Genomic DNA, 21,407 nt, shown 5'->3' on the forward strand with positions numbered 1-21,407 from the left:
ACACGTTTACTTCGCACTGAAAATAGATCGAAAGGACCCCGGGACCCCAGTCAGTGTCGGTACTTATACAAGATTACCCTAGCTGCCACTATATCACATTTACGCTCATGCAGACTCAGCTGCCTTCATCTACTGTGCGCCGGAATGATGATCGGCCCGTTTTAGAGGGTAACGACCGACGAGGATTGATCGCTCTCGGATTCAGCCTAGCAATCTTGTTCGGAGTAGTTTCTACGCCTGTCTTCATATACTATTACTATGTGCCTCAAAATCAAGAGGTAAGTACGCTCTGCTTTTCAAGCAAGATGTACAGTCACGAGTCTAATCAAAACAGAAACTGCCGTGGATCCGGTATCCACGACAGTTTCACTTCATTCGAACCATATTGCGTAATTTTCTCGTTCTCGTTTAGTCTGACTTCAAAACTACTCTATCTCGACCAGCTCAAGTTGTTTCTACGACACTGCTAGAGAAATCCGCTTGCAAATCTGCGTTTCAGCATTGGAACTGGTTTTCCAAGGGCAAAAAGCCTTATAGAAACCTATTTATCGCCGGTTGTGGGAATTATTCCAAAGCCGAGCGGGATTTAGAAACTCTTTTCGAGTCGGCTTCTTCGAAAAATCTATCTCAATCGTTTGTACAACGTTACTTGATGACTGTCTGCCAGTACGTTTATCGCCAAAGCCGAACAGAAATGCGCCTGAAGTGCGAAAGAGACGAGGCGTTCATTACTGAAAGTCTATCGCTATCCTGCCTATCAGTTCTAGACTGTGCCAAAGGCAAGAATAGCGTTAACTGTTCGAAGCCTTTGCTGTATACCAAGAGCAAATTTGCGCGAGAGCAGGGCATAAACTGCTCCCTTCCGTGTGACGAAAGGCTTTGGAGAAGCCCTGTGATCGTCAATCTCTTCTACGGCTTATTCTATGCTTCTGCGGCGATTTTCTGGCCGTGCGTAGCCGTCATACTTATCACGTGCTTCAAAGTGAAACAAATGTGCGTAGAACGAATATAAACTACACCATGTATAGTGTGTTGTACAAAGAAACTTTATATAGGTTGAACTATCAGTCTGTAACTGGTCCACTATTCGCATTAAGTTTTGTAATAGTTGGTGAGTATGTACAAAACAGGGAGTAATTTATCGTTATCTGCGTTTCAGCTATCGCAGCAATGCTTCCTGATTTCGCCGGGGGCATATATAAAGTGTACTGCAAGCACGAGGAACTAATCGACTCTTGGAAGGACCCGACGACCATCTGTCAAATCCAGGGTGAATTAACGCTCAAAAGTCTTCCAATTTGAAATAAATACTCGTTTCTAAGGACTAATGAGTCAGTTCGGACTCATCTCGTCTCTAATGTGGTGGGCCAGCTCCGTCTGCAATACACTTTTGTCACTTTTCCGGCGTGAAATCAGCTATAGTCATCATCAACGCAAAATGGTTTTTATCATCCAACTGACTTTGGCCTTACTAGTACCGGGAGGCTTGACTTCTTTTTCTATCGTTTACGGAGACAAGTATACAAGGAACACCTATCAAACGATCTTGTGCACTCCCTCCTCTTATTCATCGCTTTTCTACTTATGCATTCTGCCCTGCGCTATCATCATGTTTATTGGTACGTCTGCGTCAGTTTTTGTTATATACGGACTTTACCAAGTAAGACATTTACCCTCGATCCTTATCGTTTTGTCTACTCTGGTATTCTTAAATTCAGGCAAAGAAATCGATCTATCAGAGACAGTGCACTGCAAACAACTCGGAAATTTCTCTAAGCCAAAAGAGATTTTTTCTTCTGTCCATTTTCTTCCCTCTATGCTTTAGCGTTGTCATGACTGCGGCAATGATTAACAACCGATCGTTTGTAAAAGACATCAAAGACGACATAAAGTGTCTTACTAATGGCTCTATTGAAACTCAAAAAGACTGCGACGAAACCGAAACGATATCGGAGCTGTTTATAGTGCTAGCCTATGTTCTATGGAATTCGTTATTCGTTGCTATGGTGGTATACTGCCTAACGCAGCACAAAGGAGCGAGAGCCTATTGGTCTAAAGTTTGGAAAAAAGTTACGAGTCGTAAATCAAAATGGATGCAAAAGCAAGCCGACGAGATGGAAGGTCCAACCGAAAACACTCGCCTCTTTACTACTGATAAAAACGTCTCTAGTATTTGATTGGTACTTTCTGGCAAACGTGACGCTCTAAGTAGACTCACATGATGCATGACTATAAAGTCCATCCTCAGACCTTTTAGTTTCTGAATCATTAGCAAGTAACGGGCGACTTACCGCGATAAACGAAACGGCTTAACTGATATAACCTGACGTGCAATTTCGATCGCATTAATTCTTATAGGGTCGCGTTCCTGTACACTTCCATATCAAAACAATGTCATCGCTGACTGTGCGCATGAATGATCAGCCCGTTTTAAGGGGCAACGACCGACGAGGATTGATCGCGCTCGGATTCGGCCTAGCAATCTTGTTCGGTGTAGTTTCTACGCCCGTTTTCATATACTATTACTTTGTGCCTCCAAATCAACAAGTAAGTGCATGAGATTACATCAAACGCTCTGCATGCCTTCAAGCAAGATGTACGGTCTCGAGTTCATTCAAAGAAACTGAAACTGCCGTGGATACGGTATCCACGACATTTTCACTTTTTCAAACCATCTTGCGTAATTTTTGTCGTTCTCAGTTCGATTTCAAAACTTCTACTCTATCTCGACCAACTCAAGTTGTTAATACGACACTGCTAGAGAAATCCGCTTGCAAATCTGCGTTTCAGCATTGGAATTGGTTCGTTGACGGCGAAAAACCTTATAGAAACCTATCTATCGCCGGTTGTGGGAATTATTCCAAAGCCGAGAGAGATTTGAAAGCTCTTTTTGAGTCGGCTTCTACGAAAAATCTATCTCAATCGTTTGTGCAACGTTATTTGATAACTGTCTGCCAGTACGTTTATCGCCAAAATCGCACAGAAATTCGCCTGAAGTGCGAAAGAGACGAGGAGCTCATTACTGAAGGTCTATCGTTATCCTGTCTATCAGTTCTAGACTGTGCCAATAGTGTTAACTGCTCAAAGCCTTTGCTGTACACCGAAAGCAAATTTGCGCGAGAACTGGGCTTAAACTGCTCCCTTCCGTGTGACGAAAGGCTTTGGAGAGATTCCGTGATAGTCAATCTCTTCTACGGCTTATTCTATACTTCTATGGCGATCCTCTGGCCGTGCGTAGCCGTGATACTTATCACGTGCTTCAAAGTAAAACAAATGTTGAACTATCAGTCTATAACTGGTACACTTTTCGCATTGAGTTTCGTAATAGTTGGTGAGTGTATACGAGGAAGGGAATAATGTATCGCTACGTGCGTTTCAGGTATCGCAGCAATGCTTCCTGATTTCGCCGGGGACCGATATAAAGTGTACTGCAAGCACGAGGAACTAATCGACTCTTGGAAGGACCCGACGACCATCTGTCAAATCCAGGGTGAATTAACGCTCAAAAGTCTACCAATTCGAAATAAATACTCGTTCCTATAGGACTAATGAGTCAGTTCGGACTCGTCTCGTCTCTAATGTGGTGGGCCAGCTCCGTCTGCAATACACTTTTGTCACTTTTTCGGCGTGAAATCCGCTATAGTCATCATCAACGAAAAATGATCTTTTTCGTTCAATTAACTTTAGCCGTATTAGTACCGGGAGGTCTGACTACTTTCTCTATCGTTCGCGGAGACAAGTACACAAAGAGCACCTATCAAACGGTCTTCTGCACTCAGTCCTTTTATTCGTCGCTTTTTTACGTATGCATTCTGCCCTGCACTATCATCATGTTTATTGGTACGTCTGCGTCCGTTTTTGTTATATACGGACTTTACCGAGTAAGATATCTACCCTCCTTATCGTTTTGTCTACTCTTATATTCAGGCAAAGAAATCGATCTACCTGAGACAGTGTACTGCAAACAACTCGGAAATTTCTCTAAGCCAAAAGAGATTTTTTCTTCTGTCCATTTTCTTCCCTCTATGCTTTAGCGTTGTCATGACTGCGGCAATGATTAACAGTCAATCGTTTGTAAAAGACCTCAAAGACGACATAAAGTGTCTTAATAATACTCAAAAAGAGTGCAAAAATGACGAAATGACGGCGGCGCTGTTTATAGTGCTAGGCTACGCTCTATGGAACTCGTTGATCTTTGCTATGGTGATATACTGCCTAACGCAGCACAAAGGAGCGAGAGCCTATTGGTTTCAAGTTTGGAAAAAAGTTACGAGTCGCAAATGGATGCAAAAGCAAGCCGACGAGATGGAAGTTCCAACCGAAAACACTCGCCTCTTCACTACTGATAAAAATACTAACTAGTTGATTGGTACAAACAGTATTCTAGCAAACTTAAAGTCACAGGTGCCACTCCTATCACTACGGTAGTCGTTTTGCAAATGAATTTTTAGGTGTAATAAAAACGCGTTTCCTGCAACTTCGGCCATTTAGATGTATACAGTAGTGCTTCAGAAGCTGAAGAGACAGTCCTGTCCTTTCAGTTTCGGAAGCATCCGAATCACAATTAAGGGCTAATAATAAGACCACTTGTCGAGCGCCTGTCATAGTTATACTTGACTGCGTTCTGTCCGCGAGCCGCGACAATGCTACTCTCTACTGGGCACACAAACAATCTGCCTGCCTCTAAGGGAAATGACCGACGAGGGTTGGTGGCACTCTTATTCGGTTTAGCGATCCTGTTTGGTGTCGCTTCTGCACCCGTCGTCGTCTACTACTTTATGCCTCCAAATCAACTAGTAAGTGACAACGAACAGACGCTATAGGTTTTTTGAAGAGAGCCGTATATCGCCGTTAATACGCTCCCAAACGACAGTTTCACTTAGCTGCTACGGTGTGAGAGGGAGAAATACCTACAGCTAGACTGTTTTATTTCACAGGAGACTGATTTCAGAGTTCAAGTCGTTTCCACTAAACTCTTAGAGAAATCTGTTTGCAAGTCTGCGTTTCAACAATGGAATTGGTTTGCCATAAAAACAACTCCTGTGAACATATCTATCGCCGATTGTGGAAATTTTTCGAAAGCAGAGCAAGACTTAATAGCTCTGTTCCAGTCGGCTTCTACCAAAAATCTACCGCAATCGTTCATTAGACAGTACACGTTAAACGTCTGTCGCTACGTTTATCAGAAGCGCGATCGTCGAAACGAATTTCTAAGTCGTGAACCGATGTGCGAGCGAAACGAGTCGTTCGTCAGCGAAGGAGTATCGTTATCGTGTCTATCACTTTCAAATTGTACTCATATCAACTGCTCAAAGCCCTTGCTGTATACCGAGAACAAATTTGCGCGAGAGCACGGCTTCTACTGCTCCCTTCCGTGTGACGAAAGAGCTTGGAGAAATCCTGTGATCATCAATACTTTCTACGGCTCGTATTATGTTTCTGTGGCGATTTTCTGGCCTTGTATAGCGGTGATAGCCTTCACGTGGTTCAAAGTAAAAGAAATGTATGCAGAACGGTTTATGCTATGCTATTATTGACAGGAAAGGTTTTAGGCTCTGTTATCATTCTATCCCTGGCCTACTTTTCGCATTATCTTATGCAGTAGTCGGTAAGTACAAACGTAGAGTAAATTTTCGTCACGTGCGTTTTTAGTCATTGCTACAATGTTTCCTGACGTCTGGGGTAAGAACAAAGTCTACTGCAAACACGACGATATATTTGACTCTTGGAAAGACCCAACGAAACTCTGTCAAATCCAAGGTGCGAGTTGTCAGTTTAGAACCTTATATAAAAGTATTTTCTCGTCGTTAGGACTAATGGGTCAGTTTGGACTCGTTTCGTCATTGATGTGGTGGGCCAGTTCCGTTTGCAATACACTTCTGTCACTTTATAGATGTCAAAGCAACTATAGCCACAGACAGCGCAAAATCGTTTTCTTCGCCCAATTAACTTTGGCCCTAATAGTACCGGGAGGTCTGACTACGTTTTCTATCGTTCACGGAGTCCAGTATACACGGAACACCTATCAAACGATCTTGTGCACTCCGTCGTCTTATTCATCGCTCTTTTACGTAAACGTTTTGCCGAGCACTATTATTATCTACATCGGTACGTTTGCGTCTGCTTTTGTCATATATAAGCTTTACCAGGTGAAACATATCCTATTGTTCTGCCTACTCTAATGCATTCATTAAGGCGAAGAAATCGATTTACTTGAGAGACTATGTCGCAAACAACTCGGAAATTTCTTTAAGTCAAAAGAGATTTTTCGTTCTGTCCATATTTGTTCCACTATCCTATAGCGTTATAATGACTTCGACAATGACGACTAACAAATCGTTTTTACGACACATCAAAAACGATATGGAGTGTCTTGAGGGCTCTCCAAAGTGTAAAATTAACGACGCGACAATGGGAATGTGTATAGTGCTGAGTTTCGCTCTATGGAATGCAATCGTTATTGCTGGGGTGGTATACTGTCTAACGCAATACAAAGGAGCGAGAGCCTATTGGTTTCAAGTTTGGAAAAAAGCCACAAGTCGTAAATGGATGCAAAAGCAAGCCGACGAGATGGAAGGTCCAACCGAAAACACTCGCCTCTTCACAAGTGATAAAAACGTCTCTAGTAGTTCATCGGTACGACCAAAAACGTGACGCTTATTTTTAACTAATGTGGCTATCACTTTTTTTGAAACTGAAAGACGAGGCTACTGATACGGGCCACTTGACTGCGCTCTGTCCGCGAGCCGCGACAACAATGCTACTCTCTACTGAGCACACAAACAATCTGCCTGATTCTAAGGGAAACGACCGACGAGGGTTGGTGGCACTCTTATTCGGTTTAGCGATCCTGTTTGGCGTCGCTTCTACGCCCGTCGTCGTCTACTACTTTATGCCTCCAAATCAACTAGTAAGTGACAACGAACAGACGCTAATGCATAGGTTTTTTGAAGAGAGAAATATACCGTTAATACGATCCCAAACGACAGTTTCACTTAGCTGCTACGGCGTGAGAGGGAAAAATACCTACAGCTAGACTGTTTTATTTTACAGGACACTGGTTTCAACGCCACTAGGGTTCAAGTCGTTTCCACTGAAGTCTTAGAGAAATCTGTTTGCACGTCTGCGTTTCGGCATTGGAATTGGTTCGCCATAAAAACAAGTAGCGTGAACATATCTATCGCCGATTGTGGAAATTTCTCGAAAGCAGAGCAAGACTTAGAAGCTCTGTTCCAATCGGCTTCCACAAAAAATCTACCACCATCGTTCATTAGACAGTACACGTTAAACGTCTGTCGCTACGTTTATAAGAAGCACGATCGTCGAAACGAATTTCTAAGTCGTGAACCGATGTGCGAGCGAAACGAGTCGTTCGTCAGCGAAGGAGTATCGTTATCGTGTCTATCACTTTCAAATTGTACTCGTGTCAACTGCTCGAAGCCCTTGCTGTATACTGAGAACAAATTTGCGCGAGAGCACGGCTTCTACTGCTCCCTTCCGTGTGAAGAAAGAGCTTGGAGAAATCCCGTGATCATCAATCTCTTCTACGGCTCGTATTATGTTTCCGTGGCGATTTTCTGGCCTTGTATAGCGGTGGTAGTCTTCACGTGGTTCAAAGTAAAAGAAATGTATGCAGAACGGGTTTACGCTACGCTATTATTGAGGGAAAGGTTTTAGGTTCAGTTATCAATCCGTCACCGGTCTACTTTTCGCATTATCTTATGCAGTAGTTGGTAAGTAGACGAAACGTGGAATAACGTTTCGTCACGTGCGTTTTTTAGCCATTGCCACAATGTTTCCTGTTTTTTGGGGTCGGAACAAAGTCTACTGCAAATACGACGATCTAATCGACTCTTGGAAAGACCCGACGAAACTCTGTCAAATCCAAGGTGCGAATTTTCAGTTTCAAATCATAATTAAAAGTATTCTCTCGTTAGGACTAATGGGTCAGTTTGGACTCGTTTCGTCATTGATGTGGTGGGCCAGTTCCGTTTGCAATACACTTCTGTCACTTTTTAGGCATAGCAACTATAGCCATAGACAGCGCAAAATCGTTTTCTTCGTACAATTAACTTTGGCTCTCATTGTACCGGGAGGTCTGACTACTTTTTCTATCGTTCACGGAGTCCAGTATACACGGAACACCTATCAAACGACCTTGTGCACTCCGTCCTCCTATTCGTCGCTCTTTTACGTAAGCGTTTTGCCGAGCACTATTATTATCTTCATCGGTACGTTTGCGTCTGCTTTTGTCATATATAAGCTTTACCAGGTGAAACATATCCTATTGTTCTGCCTACTCTAATGCATTCATTAAGGCGAAGAAATTGATTTACTTGAGAGACTGCGTCGCAAACAACTCGGAAATTTCTCTAAGTCAAAAGAGATTTTTCGTTCTGTCCATATTTATTCCACTATCCTATAGCGTTACCATGACTTCGGCAATGACAACTAACGAATCGTTTTTACGAAACATACAAAACGACATGGAGTGTCTCAAGGGCTCTCCAAAGTGCAAAGATAACGACACGACAACGGGGATGTTAATAGTGCTAGGCTTCGCTCTATGGAATGCGATTGTCATTGCCGCGATGGTATACTGTCTAACGCAACACAAGGGAGCGAGAGCCTATTGGCTCCAAATATGGAAAAAAGCGACGAATCGTAAATGGATGCAAAAGAAAGCCGACGAGATGGAAGGTCCAACCGAAACCACTCGTCTCTTTACTGATAGAACCCTTTCTAGCAGTTAGTTGGTACGCGCACGGCACTCTGATGTTTGCTAATGCATGTCTTGTCAAAATCGTAATTTCTTCCTTAACACTACGTCAGTCGTTCGGAAGATGCATGTATGTCCTTTGGGCAAATGAAATCGCTAAGAAATACAAGACTCGTTCAGAGCCTAGCAACGCGCAGGCGCCTTCTCTAACCGCTACAATTTCATTAGAGAGTCCCTTCGCTACCGCGCTTCCCTATCCTAAGCGTGCAGAAGCATGACCTCAACTCAAGTCAGTACTCCATCGCCCGTGACCGATACAATCAATAATAAGAACTCGCGCTTAAGGCATTGTCTACTACGAATTCGCTCACAGAACGAAATAGCCGCAAGGGATTGCTCGCCTTAAGTTCTGGCCTAATGCTTCTATTCATCGTGACCGCAACGCCCGTCTACGTGTACTACTTCGTGCCCATCACCTATCCCGAAGTAAAACTCGTTTCATCGTGCAAACGACCTTTCATATTATTTTCCGCGCCTGCGATAGGGCAAAGGGAACCAATCGGAATGGCCGTCGATCTGCCGGGAAAAATCGATCCAGGCCATTTCGATTCAACGTCTAAAACGGTCGGCGTGTAGCGCGGTTTTTTCGCAGTGGAGTCGCGACGAAAGCGTAAACGGGTCGAGGAATATTTCGGTTTCTTGTTGCGATAACTACTCGAAAGCGGAACAAGACGTCGAACGTCTCTTTCCGCGTCCAAAAAAAGATCGATGCACGACGGAAATGCTCACGCTCGTTTGTCGCTACGCGTTCAAAGACTGCGAAGAATCTCGTCGCGACGACGACGACGACGACGACGAGCAGAGCATCTGCTCGGCGTTCGCGAAACTTCGGAGATGCGATATTTTGCCGATCGTCGAGAAAGTGCTATCGCTTTCCTGTCTAACCGTTCCGAAGTGCGCGGGCAAGTGGATCGCGAGGAAGGGTGCGAACGCCACGGCGTGCCCGAAGCCTCTAGTGCCGACAACGAGCGAACTGATGCGCGCGAGCGGACTGCGTTGTTCGCCTCCGTGCGATGAAAACGCGTGGAACGCCACAGTCGGTTCACGCGTATTCTACACTGCGCTCTACACTTCGACGACTTTCGGCTGGATTTGCTTGATTATAATACTTATTACTTGGATCAAAGTGAAGGAATTGTAAGCGAAACGCTTTTAGATATATACGCAATCGATAAATTTCGTTGTGTACTAAGGTTAAACTATCTCTCGGTATCAGGGCTATTTTTCGCCGTATCTCTAGCTCTAGTTAGTAAGTGATCTCAACGACGATTCTAACTAGTACTGAACTTGAACTTTTTTACAGACGTTTCTGCGACGATACCGATTCTTGTCGGTCAAAATAAAACGTACTGCAAACACGAGGACATGATCGCTTCGTGGACATGATCGCTTCGTGGAGCGATCCCACGATAATTTGCCGCACCCAAGGTTATTAAAACTCTTTTTTTTAGGAAAACCAAAATCTAATTCCTCTCCGTAGGAATCATCTATCACTTCGGATACATTTCGGCTCTAATGTGGTGGATGTTCTCCGTTTTGAACACCCTTGTCGCCGTGTGGAAAGTGAAAAGTTTCGAACCTCGTCATCGCAAGGCGTTTTTCATCGTCCAGCTAACCCTATCTATTCTCGTACCGGGAGTCATAATAGCCGTCGCTCGTTTACGAGGACTCGACTACGCGAAGACTACCTTCTACGCAGTCATGTGCACGCCATCGTCCATATCCTCGTTTTTCTACGCCATTATTTTACCCAGTACTATCATAGTTTGGACGGGGACTGTCATGTCTGGGTTCGTCATATACAGGCTCTATCAGGTATGACATCGTTAAATATTTGAATAGTTGAGTGTTTGCTCGAATAGGTAAAAACGTGGTCTTTCTTCGAGAATTGCGCTCAAAAGAAGGACGCAATTTTCAAGACGTATACGTTGGTTCAAAAACGGTTTTCTCTTCTATCGATTTTCATGCCGCTGAGCTTCAGCGCTCTCATGGTTTCGGTCACGATATTCAGTCAAATTTTCTACAAGGACACCGAGAACTTTCTCAAATTTGTCAAGTGCCTAAGCAGTCGCAATCTAACGGCGACGAACGGGTGCACGAACGCGGCGGCGTTTTCGACGAACGCCATCGTCGCTTGTTTGATCTCTTTTGCAATTTGGATTCTATTTTTCGCGGCCGTAGTCGCCTATTGTCTCGTGCCGGAGGCGGGAAGGGGCTACTGGAAGAATCTCTGTAGAAGACGTCGAAAGAGAGACGAAGACGCGGCGGAACGTCCGAGTCAAGTCACGTCTCTCTTTCCGACTACGACGTCGTCTTTCTATCAAAATTACAGTTCGATTTCCTCCTAATTTCGAGCGTCGTTTCGCGTGCAAAAATCGTTGCGTTTGTTCGTTTCTCTTACTAGTCTCGGAGTCTGAACCGGTTGGTAGTTTCGTTAAAAATTCGCGCGTCTTTCGACTACGTCACTGGGGGAATGAATACTCAGACAACGCTTTGACCATCACTAAGCAAGGCGGTCATAGCCTAGGGTTCGGCTAAGTAACGGTGCACTGACCTCTATCATATAAGGACTTTTTTCACGTAACACCCAACGAAATATTATCATATCACATAAGGGCGAAAAACAAAACTACTGGAAGTGCTATTAGGTGTGAATGTCGTCAAGCGATTCGTTAAAGTGAAAGAAATCGCGATGACGGCGAAGAACGCTGAGCGCCACTTCTTCGATGGGCATGGGATCGACGCCGAGATCTTCTAACCCGGGCGTATTCGGCGTGAGAGTGTCGCTAAGGTGTTGCTAGGACGAAGAGGGAAACGGGGAACGCTTAAGGAGGAAAAAAGCGCCGTTGCATCGCGCCTTACTCGCAGTAGAATATCTCTGGTGAGATACGGATCAAAGGGGCTCATCTCCAGAGCAAAGGCGATGAGACTTAGGTGAATATAGGGAGGACGTTTTTACGCTAGTTAGCGAATCAGCGAGGGGAATTCTGTTACCTGTACAGTGACTTGGGTAGCGTGTAGGGCTTGAACGGCCTCTTCATAACTTTGTAAATATACTCGATCAGATCGTATAGAGCGAACACGTCGGAACTTGGGGGTAAGGGGAAAGGAGGGAAGATATTTAAAACCCTAATAGGCTAAAGGGTATCGACTCTTTTTTTACCCGACGAGTTCGAACGTTTTGCCGGCTGTTCCAGCGTCGTCGAGTGCGTTAAAAATAGCTGATGTAACGTCAGCTACCTAGACCAATCAAACGACTATGGAATTTGATTGATTGGGGGGAGAAACGGGGTTTATGCGCGCGTGGAACGAGGGTCTCACTAAACGTGTGCACTACTTTACTGGCTTACGAAAACGGGCTGCTTCTGAGCGTCCAATCGGCCTCGCTGGAGAGGAACGCCTTTGAGAAGGAACGGCAGCATTCGAAAATCTACAAAAAACAATGCTTCTTTTCTTCAAAAAGAAAATTCATTTTCTTATACTGGCATAATAATTGAAGAATCTGTCTTCGCGACCAACGATGTTCGACGGACGCATGATCGTCGCTTGGGGAAATTCCTCGCGAACCGCCTCCTCGCCAGCAAACTAAACACCGAAACAAATCCAATAAAATTATGTGTAGCTTATTACCTACATAAACGCCTATACCTTCGCTCTAAGAAACTTCGAAGGAGAGTCTGGAGAAGCGTTTAGAGCCGACACGTGAACGAGACGCTCGATTCCGGCCTCTTTGGAAGCGCGAGCGATCGTACGCGCGCCGCAATTGAGAGCGTCGTCGAAGGAGAATCGTCTGGGAATTCGCGAATTTTTGTAAGGGAGGAGGGAGGGTTTCAAACGGACCTCGTTTCAAAGTCTCTTCCTATGAGATTTACGACCTTGTCCGAATGGCGCACGGCTTCGCGCACCGATTTCTCGTCTTTCAAGCCGTACGGCTAGAAACGCGAAAATTTAATTATAATTGGGGAACTCTAAATTTAATCTAGAAATAAGCAATACCGCTAAATATCTAGAATCGGGATTTCGTCTCGAAGAGGGTCCCGGGGCCCCTTTTCTAAATCTCTGTTTTCTTACGATCATGTGAACTTGTCCGAGATCTCCCATTAGTTTCAAGTGTCGCGTGTCGTGGTCGTCGCCGCGATAGGGAATGATGAGCTGCGTGCCGCATCGGCCTTTGTGAGATATGCGTCGTGTTCCCCCATTGGGGGCCCCCGTTGCGATTTTTCACTTTGTTTTACCTAATCGATTGACGATGTATCGGCCGACGAAGCCGGTCGCTCCGAAAACGGTCACAACTTCGCCGGAGAACGAAGAGCGGCCTCCGCGGCCTGTTTTCGATAGCCACGAAGCGTTTCTCTACAGAAACGAACAAAATCAGCGTACTTGGACCATTTCTGATGCAAAGGAGCGACATACGCGTGCTATAACGCCGCAAAATCGGGTCGTGGCCATGTTGACAACCTTACAAGGTCCCGGCTGATCAGTAGAGGTGTTTCAATTATCGAGAATGTCTTTTCCCATATAAGTCTAATATCTAAGGCAGGGAGATTAGCTAGCCACATATAACTACTGAAAATTATTGAGGATAGACGTTTGATTTGCTAAAGTGTTCTGATCTGGAGCACGATTGATTGAGCCTTATGAGTTAACGTTGAGCAGCGAGCTACAGTTCTGTTTCCGACGGATGAGGAGGCTTTTTGTAGTGAGCTGACGAAGCAGTCACTTTGACGGCAGAGGGCGGGTATGGATTTGCCGAGTACGAGTGACTGGCTTTGCCTTCAGGCTCCCTGACCTGGAAGAAAAACGTGTATAGAAAAAATATTGTTCACCGCGTCTAAAAATCAATACTTACCCGCTCATTGTTCCTCACCTCCGTCTACATACAAAACACGCATTGTCACCAGACAAATCGCTACGCAAATCTTACCGTGCGAAAAGCAGGATTCGAAAAGCCTTCATCAACAGTGTACAGTCCTTTTCTGCAGTACGAGAAATAAGGGACTCAGTCAGGCTGACCACAAAAACAGTGACGTCTAACCTGTGATAATAACGCAAAAGTAGAAACACGACGAGGATGATCAATAGCAGCCCGAGAACGCAGCCGACCACAGCGCCCGCAATAACAGAAGTAGACGAGCCTACGCAGAAAAAAAAAGATGAAATCATACAACGCTTCTGCTTTAGTGTAGGACAAAACCTGAGGATTTAATAGGACTTTTTGACCCTGCTGGCCTACTAAGGAGACTGCCATTATTCAGAGTTTGAAAGAGAAGCGGTACTTTACTCTGAAAATCCCGGTTGGGTAGCCATCTCTGATATCACTGGTCCAGTCATATCGCCTCCACTCGTTCCTGTGGCGCCTTCCGTGCTGGCGACGCCGCTGGCGACCGTACTTACAGATTCTGTAGGTATATCAGAGCGTGGAACTAAAAGAAAATGTGACTCAGTACATGTATGTTGCTCAGTATAGCTATAAAAAAATTCCTAAGTGCTCGGAGAACCCGTCTACATAGAACAAGAAAACGCACCCTTGCAAGGAAGAGAAACCCTCGCAGGTCTCATTGTACTAACCTCGCAGCTATCAAAATTCTCACTACAATTTACCTTTGGAGCATCGCCTTCCGTCAGAAACGTCCGGGCAGCCGCACAATACGCGAAACGGACCGACGCCCAAGCCGCTCTTCACCTCCGGCTTGTAGAAGCAGAGATGCGTACAGCCGCCGTTTCTCACCGCACAAAGATTCGTTCCTTGACAAAAATCACTTCGATTAGAAAAACTAATATTTTCATTATCTTTACCCTTCTGCCTATCGCTCGAAACGGCCGTGACGTCCATCAACCCTCCTTGCAAATCGCCGAGAAGAACTTCCACCTGCGTCGACCCGTTTTTCGTCGCCTTTGAAATGGTTTTCGTCTGCCAGTCGGTCCAGTAGAGATAGTCGCCTTTGAGAGTCAATCCGAAGATGTGAGGCGGCGTCGGCGTGAACTGAAGCTCCGTTCGACCGTTTCCGAGCAAATCGCAGCGTTCGATTTTGTTCGTACGAGCGTCGGCCCAGTAGATGAGGTCAGCGTCGTAGTCGACAGTCAATCCGTTCGGCCAGCCCAAGTCCGTGTTGACGATTTCAAGACGAAACGCGCCGTCCAAAGCAGCGACTTCGATCTTCGGATGGTCGCCCCAGTCGGACCAAACCATGAGACTAGAAAGAAAAAAAGATTTCATAATTGACACTAATCCTATGCTATACATCAATGACAATTAACTTACCCTTTTACTGGATGAACAGAAATCGCACGCGGTTCGTCTAAGTTGGTCGATACTACGACCTTTCTAGCTTTGCCGCTGATGCGAGCCACTTCGATTGCATTTCTCCCGGTATCCGTCCAGTAAAGATTGCCCGCTATCCAATCTACAGCAACGCCGTCCGGCGTTACGACGTTATCGCTAATAACCTACGCACAAGAGTTCAAAGAGATTGTTGAAAAATTCGTTCTTTTCTCGACCGACCGTCGTGATCTTCGTCCCGTCGAACGTCGAGCTCATTATGACGTCGGAAGCGACGTCAGTCCAAAACATCAATTTGCTTGAGTATAGATAATCGGTTGCTATGGCGTTGCGTTGATTCTTCACGACGACGACGTCCGTGTTGTCGATGGTGTTGAGAGAAATGCGACTCACCGCGGTTCTCGAGCAGAAAAGCAGGAAATCGTTGGGAGCTAAGAACACACCTTTGTATCTCCAAGTACGTATACTACAGCCCCCAAAGCTACGCTTCTCTACTTGGGCCTACGCTTACTTGAAGAGCATATCCCGTTTCTGTTGGGGACGATTCCCGTGCTGCACACGCAATTGGCAATTGCTCCGCTACTCGCGTGTCTGGGAAGACACAAGTGGGAGCAAGACATTGAATCGCACGGACTCCGAACTAGAAAAAAAACGCGACTCTCAATATTATCTATTCTACACGCCGCGTATTTTTCTACCTCGTGGAAGGCTCCTATTCACCGCATGTACGTCCATCAGTCCGGGCAGATTTCCCCGAAGAATCTCCCCGCCGCTCCCGTCCGCCTTACTCGCCGCCTGCACGACCCGATCTTGCCAATCCGTCCAATACATCTTCCCCCCAAAGAGCGTCAATCCGTACGGATGCGGCGCCTTCGTCACGAGCGCTCGTCGCCCGTTTCCATCGAAATCGCACGTCTCGATCTTCTCCGTGCGCGCGTCCGCCCAATAGAGCCGCTTCGCCGTCGAATCGACGGCCAAGCCGTTCGGCCAGCCCAACTGACGTCGCACGAGCGTCGCGCGAGACGCCAAGTCGCCGTCCATCGAAGCGCGCTCGATTTTCGGCGTCTTACCCCAGTCCGTCCAGAACATGTACCCCGTCGGAAGATCGAGCGCGATCGCGCGCGGACTATCGAGATCTTTCCAGAAGAGAATGCGACGATGTTTGCCATCGAGAGAGGCGACTTCGATGCGATTCTTTCCCGTGTCCGTCCAGTAGAGGAGGCGCGACGACGAGTCGATGGCGAAGCCGTCAGGCGTGTCGAGACCGGTGTTGATGATTTCGCGCTGGTTCGAGCCGTTGAAAAAGGCGGCGGAGATCGTGTCTTGATTGCCGTCCGTCCAGTAGACTGTGTCTAGATTATTCGTCGATGATTCGAATTAGAATGTTTATTTATTTCGTTATTACCTGTCACTGTGTCTACGTCCAGAGCGACGGCGTTCTTGAGACCGTCCAATGGGACGATGACGTCGGCGTAGTACGGCACGTCGAACGAGATTCGGCGAATCGAATCGCGCATAGCAAAAACCAAAAATGCCGTCATATCTACAAATAATTTTTAAAAAAATACAATATTACTTCTTGTGGCCCCCGATCACCTTGATTGCACTGAGTAGTCGAAGACTTCGCCATCGTTATCCCAGTCGGACACAAACAGGCGCGCTTCGAAGCCGGCTGCCCAACGCAGATGTGACTACAGCCCCCGTTACGTATCGCACACGGAGTATTCGTCCTAGCCTTGGCTAAAAGAAACGGGAAAGAAAAGACCACAGTAGAACAATGAACAGGGGGGGAGGGGGGGGTTATGCTAAGGCGGCGAGACTCTGTGTACCGTCTCTCATTGCAGCCCTGTCGTAGAAATGAATATCCATCAGATTTTCCAAATCGCCGACAACGGTCACCCGATTCGACCCGTCCGTCTTAAAATAAATAAATAAAAAATTCACAATAATTTTAATTAATTAAATCGAAGAAGCCCTCCTACAGGCCCACCTGAGCTCTCTCAACGGATTTCTTCTGCCAATCCGTCCAATAGAGCGTATTCCCCGACAGCGTAATACCGAACGGATGAGGCAAATCCAAACTGATCAAAATCGTCCGACTTCTCCCATCGGTTCGCGCCTTCTCAATCACTTTTCGTCCGGCGTCGACCCAGAAGAGAAACCGAACGCCGTTCTCGTCGCCAATCGTGAGCCCGTTCGGCCACGTCAGATTCGAATTGACGACGACGGACGCGCGAGTGCCGTCGAGAAAGGCCTTCGATATGAGCGCGACCGTTCCCCAGTCCGTCCAATAGAAATAGCCGTTCGACGGATCGACGACGATGTCGCGCGGACGTTCCATGCCGCTCCAGATGACGACGCTTCGTTGGCTCCCGTCGAAGTTGCTCACTTCGATTTTATCCGTTCCGGCGTCGGTCCAGTAGACTTTCTCGTTGATCCAATCGACGGCCAAGCCGGCGGGACTCTCGAGGCTATTCAACGCAATCACTTTTTGATCCTTACCTGGACAAGAAAAAAATAGATAAATAATGGAATGTTTTCCTTTACCGTTTGTGTTGGATTTGCTGATGGAATCGAGAGTGACGTCACTCCAGAAGACCTGATTCTGATCAATTTCGAAATCGAGCGCTATTGCGCTTCGTAGACCGTTCAGCGGCAGAATGACGTTCGAATGGATGGCCGTGTCGAAGGATATGACGCGAATGTCCGTCCGACGAGCGAACATGAGAAACTTGTTGTGCTCTAGGAGAAAGAGATTCGTCACGGTCAAAGGTACGCGTATCATAGCTCACCTTCAAAGCATTCTTTCTTGTCCGACTTTAGTAGAAATCCCGTGGGACAAGCGCACGAATGCGTGACGCCGCTCCCGTCGTAATTGGCGCGCGACAAGCACAAGTCACTGCACCCATTATCGAGACAGCGACTCGGACCTAAATTAAAAAAAAAACCGTCACGCAAGCGGGAGGGAGAAAAGGAGGCTCACATTTGGGTTGTCGGAGCGGATGAACGACGTGCACGTCCATAGGAAAATAGAGACTGTCTTGAAAGATCTGCGGATTCTCGCCCCACAGACTCGACTTGTGTATCGCCTTCGTTTGCCAATCGGTCCAATAGACGGCGTCCTCGAAGAGACTCAGCGCGAACGGATGCGTAATGCCCGACGCGATGACGACGCGCCGATCCGTGCCGTCCATGCGAATCGTTTCCATGCGATGGAACTTGGCGTCGATCCAGTAGAGACGACGTTTGACGTAGTCGACGGTGAGACCGTTCGGCCAAAAAATGGTCTGATTGACGAGGGACTGCTGCGCTTGGCCGTCCATCGACGCGCGATTGATTCGGGGATGGGAACCCCAGTCCGTCCAGTAGAGCCAACTAAAAGAGACATATATAAGATCTAGATCTTAGTACAGAGGAAAAAATGCATATCTATATTCGTTATCCTTACCCTTCGCATGGATCGAGAACGATTGCTCTAGGCTTATCGATTTTCTCCCAAATGAGCACCGATCGTGTGTTGCCGTCCAAGTCGGACACTTCGATCTGTTGACTACCGGAATCCGTCCAATAGAGCCGATCGTGTATCCAATCGACGGCCAAGCCGCCGGGACTGACGAGATTGGACGCGACGATTTCGCGCGCGTCGCTCCCGTTCATTCGCGCGCGCATAATCTTATCCGTCGTGACGTCGGTCCAGAAGATGTAGTCGCGTTCCAAGTGAAAATCGACGGCTATTGCGTTCGACAGATGACCGACGACGCTCGTGAAATCGCTTCGATCCGGCTTAATTTGACGAATATCGATGCGATTTGCAAAGAGAATTTCAGTTGACGATCGATCTAAAAGCAAACGTATTATTTATTTATTTATTTATTATTATTATTATACCTTGGGCGATGCAACTTTTTGACCCGTCTTTTACGTATCCGCTGGCGCAGGAGCATCGATAACTGCCCTGCGTGTTCTCGCAGTACTGAACGCAAACGGACGGATCGGCGCACTCATCGATGTCTATACATAAATAATTAAATATTATTATTATTATTATTTATCGTTTGATTGCCTGTGCAGCTTTTCTGATCGGCTCCCAGTCGATAGCCGTCGTGGCACGAGCAGTAGAAGCTGTGCTTCGTGTTGTGGCACTTCTGCGCGCAGCCTCCGTTGTTCTGCTGGCACTCGTTAACGCTAACGGTAGGACCTATATATAGGAGAAAAAAACTCAATATATATGCATATACGAATTTATTAATTGCGTACATATTCTCGCCGGTTCCTCGTCGCTTCCGTCCGCGCAATCCTTTCGGAGATCGCAGACCGACTTTTCCGCAATGCACTGCCCATCGCGACACGTGAACTCGTTCTGAGCGCAGGGCGGAACTGTCGGAGTAGGCGTAGCTAAAAAAAGCGCCTGTTTCTCTTTATCATCGTTAGGGGTCTCTAATAAGTCGCTTACGACAATTGCTTTCGTCCGAGCCGTCGCCGCACTCGTCCGTCCCGTCGCATTTTTTGCTCATCGGAATGCAACGATAATTGGCACAATGAAACTCGCCGGGAAGACAGGCTAATTTAAAAAAAAAGGCGAATTAAAAATCGGCGGGAGTCTCCCCATTTTAGAGTTTTCTATCTAAGTGAAATTCCTAGAAGATTGCACTAATTAGCTAAGAGTCCTAGAGACTCATTCCAAGCGAAGCACCGCATTGTAATCATCACGATCAATTAATCAAACCAAACATTTTCCTTAGGCTATAAATTAGAGTTTTCAGCGAATAGCCTTTGTCTATAAGTTTGACGAGTCCGATAAAAAATTTTTTTCGAGGGGGGAGAGAGATGGAGAGGAGATTTCTACTAATTCCCCACGTACTGCAGTTCTCTTCGTCGGAATCGAATTCGCAGTCGTAATCGCCGTCGCAACGCCACAAGGACGGAATGCACAAGCCGCTTCGGCATTTGAACTCGTCTGCGGCGCAATTGCCGGGCGCAGCTAATCGACGCGTGAGATGGGGGGGAGATTTTCTACCGTTGGTACTACTCTATTCTTACGGCACGACGATTCGTCTGACCAATCGCCGCAATCGTTGTCGCGATCGCACACGTAGCTTGCCGGAATGCAGCGCTTTGTCGCGCAGAGAAACTGATTCGCGGAGCAATTCGTTATGGGAGCTGTGAGAAAACGACTTCCTCTCTAACTACGCGATTACCCTCCCTCTAATTCTTACGGCAATCTTTTTCGTCCGCTCCATTACCGCAATCGGATTCGCCATCGCATTTCCAACTTTGCGCGATGCACTCGGACGTTCCGACGCATTGGAATTCGACCGCCGAACAGGTGACGCCCGCTAGGAGACGAAGAAACGACTCTTTCCTTTTTGCCGAGCACGCGTACGGCATCGTAACTTACTGCAATTTCTCTCGTCCGACGAATCGCCGCAGTCGTTATCGCCGTCGCACTGCCAGCTCGCTCGAATGCACTTACCCTGGTCGCACTTGAACTCGGAAGACGTGCAATTTTTAAGCGCTAAAAAATTAAAAAAAATCACACATTACTGCGTGCTTTGTACTAAATATCGCTCGTACTGCACGATCAACCATTATAAGGCAAAATATTTTTGCAGGAGATTCGGTGCATCGTCAATGAGCTATAGGCTATTATCATGTACGAAAAAGGATACTGTCTCACGAAAAACGCACGTGCCATCAGAGATAATAAAACTACTCTGGTGGCCCGCTTTTAGTTTTACTTTACGTTTCCGAAACAAAAAAAGCCGAATCTCAAAAACTTACGACAATTCAACTCGTCGCTGCCGTCGCCGCAATCGTTGTCCTGATCGCACTTCCACGTCGAACGTATGCAGTGACCGTTCGCGCACCGAAATTCGCCCGCGCTACAATTCCGGCTTGCTGGGGGGGGAAGCAAAAGAAGAAAAGGTACATGTAGGCGTGGGGGAGCGAGAATGGGTGTGCGAAAAACTACCACACTACAGCGCCGTGTGCAGCGCAGGGGAGGAAAAACGCGTTCTCTCGCTAACCGGGACAGCCGAGTTCGTCCTCGCCGCCGCGACAATCCCTATCGCCGTCGCACTGCCACTCTTTCGGAATGCAGAGCCCGTTGTCGCACTCGAAATCGATCGACGGGCAGGCTACGACAAGAAACAAAACAAAGGGGAGGCTCACGGCGACGAAGAACGCTCGAGTGACGTCGCCTACCGTGCGCAAATCGAACGAAAACGACGATGAGGAAGACGATAGAGAGATATCGACCCATTAGAAAGAAGAAACGACGACGACCGAATGTGCTGTCGCGTCTAGACGCTTTCTATTGTCGTAGCTGTCGTGCCAGGCTCTTACGTC

At 46.7% G+C, this 21,407-nt stretch overlaps 6 protein-coding genes across 9 annotated transcripts; 4 read left to right on the plus strand and 2 right to left on the minus strand.

Annotated features, from left to right (window-relative positions):
• Window positions 1-74: 74 nt before the first annotated feature.
• LOC136191603 (frizzled/smoothened-like sans CRD protein A) lies at window positions 75-2,283 on the plus strand. Its single transcript, XM_065979973.1, has 6 exons — window positions 75-278; window positions 413-993; window positions 1,056-1,111; window positions 1,160-1,270; window positions 1,323-1,660; window positions 1,719-2,283. Exons 1-6 carry the CDS (start codon window positions 108-110, stop codon window positions 2,175-2,177), a joined length of 1,716 nt encoding a protein of 571 aa, XP_065836045.1. The 5' UTR covers window positions 75-107; the 3' UTR covers window positions 2,178-2,283.
• LOC136191616 (NADH dehydrogenase [ubiquinone] 1 alpha subcomplex subunit 9, mitochondrial-like) lies at window positions 902-13,310 on the minus strand. Its single transcript, XM_065979988.1, has 11 exons — window positions 13,193-13,310; window positions 13,015-13,132; window positions 12,851-12,948; window positions 12,620-12,711; window positions 12,428-12,569; window positions 12,262-12,364; window positions 12,130-12,209; window positions 11,943-12,019; window positions 11,774-11,869; window positions 11,642-11,708; window positions 902-11,576 (listed from the first exon to the last, which is right to left on the minus strand). Exons 1-11 carry the CDS (start codon window positions 13,226-13,228, stop codon window positions 11,424-11,426), a joined length of 1,062 nt encoding a protein of 353 aa, XP_065836060.1. The 5' UTR covers window positions 13,229-13,310; the 3' UTR covers window positions 902-11,423.
• Window positions 2,370-4,469, plus strand: LOC136191605 (frizzled and smoothened-like protein B). Its single transcript, XM_065979976.1, has 5 exons — window positions 2,370-2,547; window positions 2,701-3,331; window positions 3,380-3,490; window positions 3,544-3,881; window positions 3,928-4,469. Exons 1-5 carry the CDS (start codon window positions 2,392-2,394, stop codon window positions 4,360-4,362), a joined length of 1,671 nt encoding a protein of 556 aa, XP_065836048.1. The 5' UTR covers window positions 2,370-2,391; the 3' UTR covers window positions 4,363-4,469.
• On the plus strand, window positions 6,733-8,874 carry LOC136191604 (uncharacterized). 2 transcript variants are annotated; one of them, XM_065979975.1, is made up of 6 exons: window positions 6,733-6,910; window positions 7,054-7,628; window positions 7,678-7,733; window positions 7,782-7,889; window positions 7,938-8,272; window positions 8,319-8,874. In XM_065979975.1, the coding sequence occupies exons 1-6, from the start codon at window positions 6,758-6,760 to the stop codon at window positions 8,751-8,753; spliced, it is 1,662 nt and encodes a 553-aa protein (XP_065836047.1). In that variant the 5' UTR covers window positions 6,733-6,757; the 3' UTR covers window positions 8,754-8,874. The 2 variants fall into 2 exon arrangements, with proteins under 2 accessions (XP_065836047.1, XP_065836046.1); XM_065979974.1 differs by having other exon boundaries at window positions 7,782-8,272.
• On the plus strand, window positions 8,988-11,849 carry LOC136191617 (uncharacterized). Of its 2 annotated transcripts, XR_010670874.1 has the most exons (7): window positions 8,988-9,008; window positions 9,065-9,205; window positions 9,264-9,916; window positions 9,973-10,028; window positions 10,083-10,207; window positions 10,260-10,594; window positions 10,642-11,849. XR_010670874.1 is itself a non-coding variant. In XM_065979990.1 (6 exons), the coding sequence occupies exons 1-5, from the start codon at window positions 8,994-8,996 to the stop codon at window positions 10,163-10,165; spliced, it is 948 nt and encodes a 315-aa protein (XP_065836062.1). In that variant the 5' UTR covers window positions 8,988-8,993; the 3' UTR covers window positions 10,166-10,207; window positions 10,260-11,849. The 2 variants fall into 2 exon arrangements, 1 of the variants encoding a protein (XP_065836062.1); XM_065979990.1 differs by having other exon boundaries at window positions 10,260-11,849.
• Window positions 13,269-21,404, minus strand: LOC136191595 (low-density lipoprotein receptor-related protein 4-like). 2 transcript variants are annotated; one of them, XM_065979962.1, is made up of 31 exons: window positions 21,264-21,404; window positions 21,086-21,196; window positions 20,841-20,957; window positions 20,458-20,574; window positions 20,276-20,395; window positions 20,100-20,219; window positions 19,921-20,040; window positions 19,513-19,620; window positions 19,317-19,454; window positions 19,123-19,257; window positions 18,948-19,070; window positions 18,508-18,898; window positions 18,043-18,434; window positions 17,852-17,989; window positions 17,607-17,801; window positions 17,050-17,561; window positions 16,889-16,976; window positions 16,656-16,799; window positions 16,465-16,602; window positions 15,758-16,411; window positions 15,571-15,699; window positions 15,282-15,490; window positions 15,042-15,226; window positions 14,576-14,973; window positions 14,381-14,524; window positions 14,061-14,202; window positions 13,974-14,008; window positions 13,815-13,914; window positions 13,704-13,755; window positions 13,629-13,652; window positions 13,269-13,568 (listed from the first exon to the last, which is right to left on the minus strand). In XM_065979962.1, exons 1-31 carry the CDS (start codon window positions 21,319-21,321, stop codon window positions 13,440-13,442), a joined length of 5,466 nt encoding a protein of 1,821 aa, XP_065836034.1. In that variant the 5' UTR covers window positions 21,322-21,404; the 3' UTR covers window positions 13,269-13,439. The 2 variants fall into 2 exon arrangements, with proteins under 2 accessions (XP_065836034.1, XP_065836033.1); XM_065979961.1 differs by having other exon boundaries at window positions 13,974-14,011.
• Between the last annotated feature and the right edge of the window lie 3 nt (window positions 21,405-21,407).

The sequence above is a fragment of the Oscarella lobularis genome, chromosome 9 (assembly GCF_947507565.1).
Source record: "Oscarella lobularis chromosome 9, ooOscLobu1.1, whole genome shotgun sequence".
In the NCBI taxonomy this organism is placed as follows: domain Eukaryota; kingdom Metazoa; phylum Porifera; class Homoscleromorpha; order Homosclerophorida; family Oscarellidae; genus Oscarella; species Oscarella lobularis.

Excerpts from the sequence above, each read along its gene's own strand:
- LOC136191595 (XM_065979961.1), bottom strand. The coding sequence starts at position 21,321 with ATGGGTCGATATCTCTCTATCGTCTTCCTCATCGTCGTTTTCGTTCGA. Across the intron at positions 20,220-20,275 it reads AGCGGACGAAAAAGATTGCC|CTCCCATAACGAATTGCTCC; the intron begins GTAAGAATTAGA and ends GTTTTCTCACAG. Across the intron at positions 14,525-14,575 it reads TTCGAGCGATAGGCAGAAGG|GAACGAATCTTTGTGCGGTG; the intron begins GTAAAGATAATG and ends ATTTTTGTCAAG.
- LOC136191604 (XM_065979974.1), top strand. The coding sequence starts at position 6,758 with ATGCTACTCTCTACTGAGCACACAAACAATCTGCCTGATTCTAAGGGA. Across the intron at positions 6,911-7,053 it reads TTATGCCTCCAAATCAACTA|GACACTGGTTTCAACGCCAC; the intron begins GTAAGTGACAAC and ends TTTATTTTACAG. Across the intron at positions 7,734-7,781 it reads ATTATCTTATGCAGTAGTTG|CCATTGCCACAATGTTTCCT; the intron begins GTAAGTAGACGA and ends TGCGTTTTTTAG.
- LOC136191603 (XM_065979973.1), top strand. The coding sequence starts at position 108 with ATGCAGACTCAGCTGCCTTCATCTACTGTGCGCCGGAATGATGATCGG. Across the intron at positions 994-1,055 it reads TGCTTCAAAGTGAAACAAAT|GTTGAACTATCAGTCTGTAA; the intron begins GTGCGTAGAACG and ends AACTTTATATAG. Across the intron at positions 1,112-1,159 it reads ATTAAGTTTTGTAATAGTTG|CTATCGCAGCAATGCTTCCT; the intron begins GTGAGTATGTAC and ends TCTGCGTTTCAG.
- LOC136191616 (XM_065979988.1), bottom strand. The coding sequence starts at position 13,228 with ATGGCCACGACCCGATTTTGCGGCGTTATAGCACGC. Across the intron at positions 12,365-12,427 it reads CGAAGTTTCTTAGAGCGAAG|TTTGCTGGCGAGGAGGCGGT; the intron begins GTATAGGCGTTT and ends TTCGGTGTTTAG. Across the intron at positions 12,210-12,261 it reads ATTCTTCAATTATTATGCCA|ATTTTCGAATGCTGCCGTTC; the intron begins GTATAAGAAAAT and ends TGTTTTTTGTAG.
- LOC136191605 (XM_065979976.1), top strand. The coding sequence starts at position 2,392 with ATGTCATCGCTGACTGTGCGCATGAATGATCAGCCCGTTTTAAGGGGC. Across the intron at positions 3,332-3,379 it reads ATTGAGTTTCGTAATAGTTG|GTATCGCAGCAATGCTTCCT; the intron begins GTGAGTGTATAC and ends CGTGCGTTTCAG. Across the intron at positions 3,882-3,927 it reads TTATATACGGACTTTACCGA|GCAAAGAAATCGATCTACCT; the intron begins GTAAGATATCTA and ends TCTTATATTCAG.
- LOC136191617 (XM_065979990.1), top strand. Across the intron at positions 9,917-9,972 it reads TGGATCAAAGTGAAGGAATT|GTTAAACTATCTCTCGGTAT; the intron begins GTAAGCGAAACG and ends TTGTGTACTAAG. Across the intron at positions 10,029-10,082 it reads CGTATCTCTAGCTCTAGTTA|ACGTTTCTGCGACGATACCG; the intron begins GTAAGTGATCTC and ends ACTTTTTTACAG.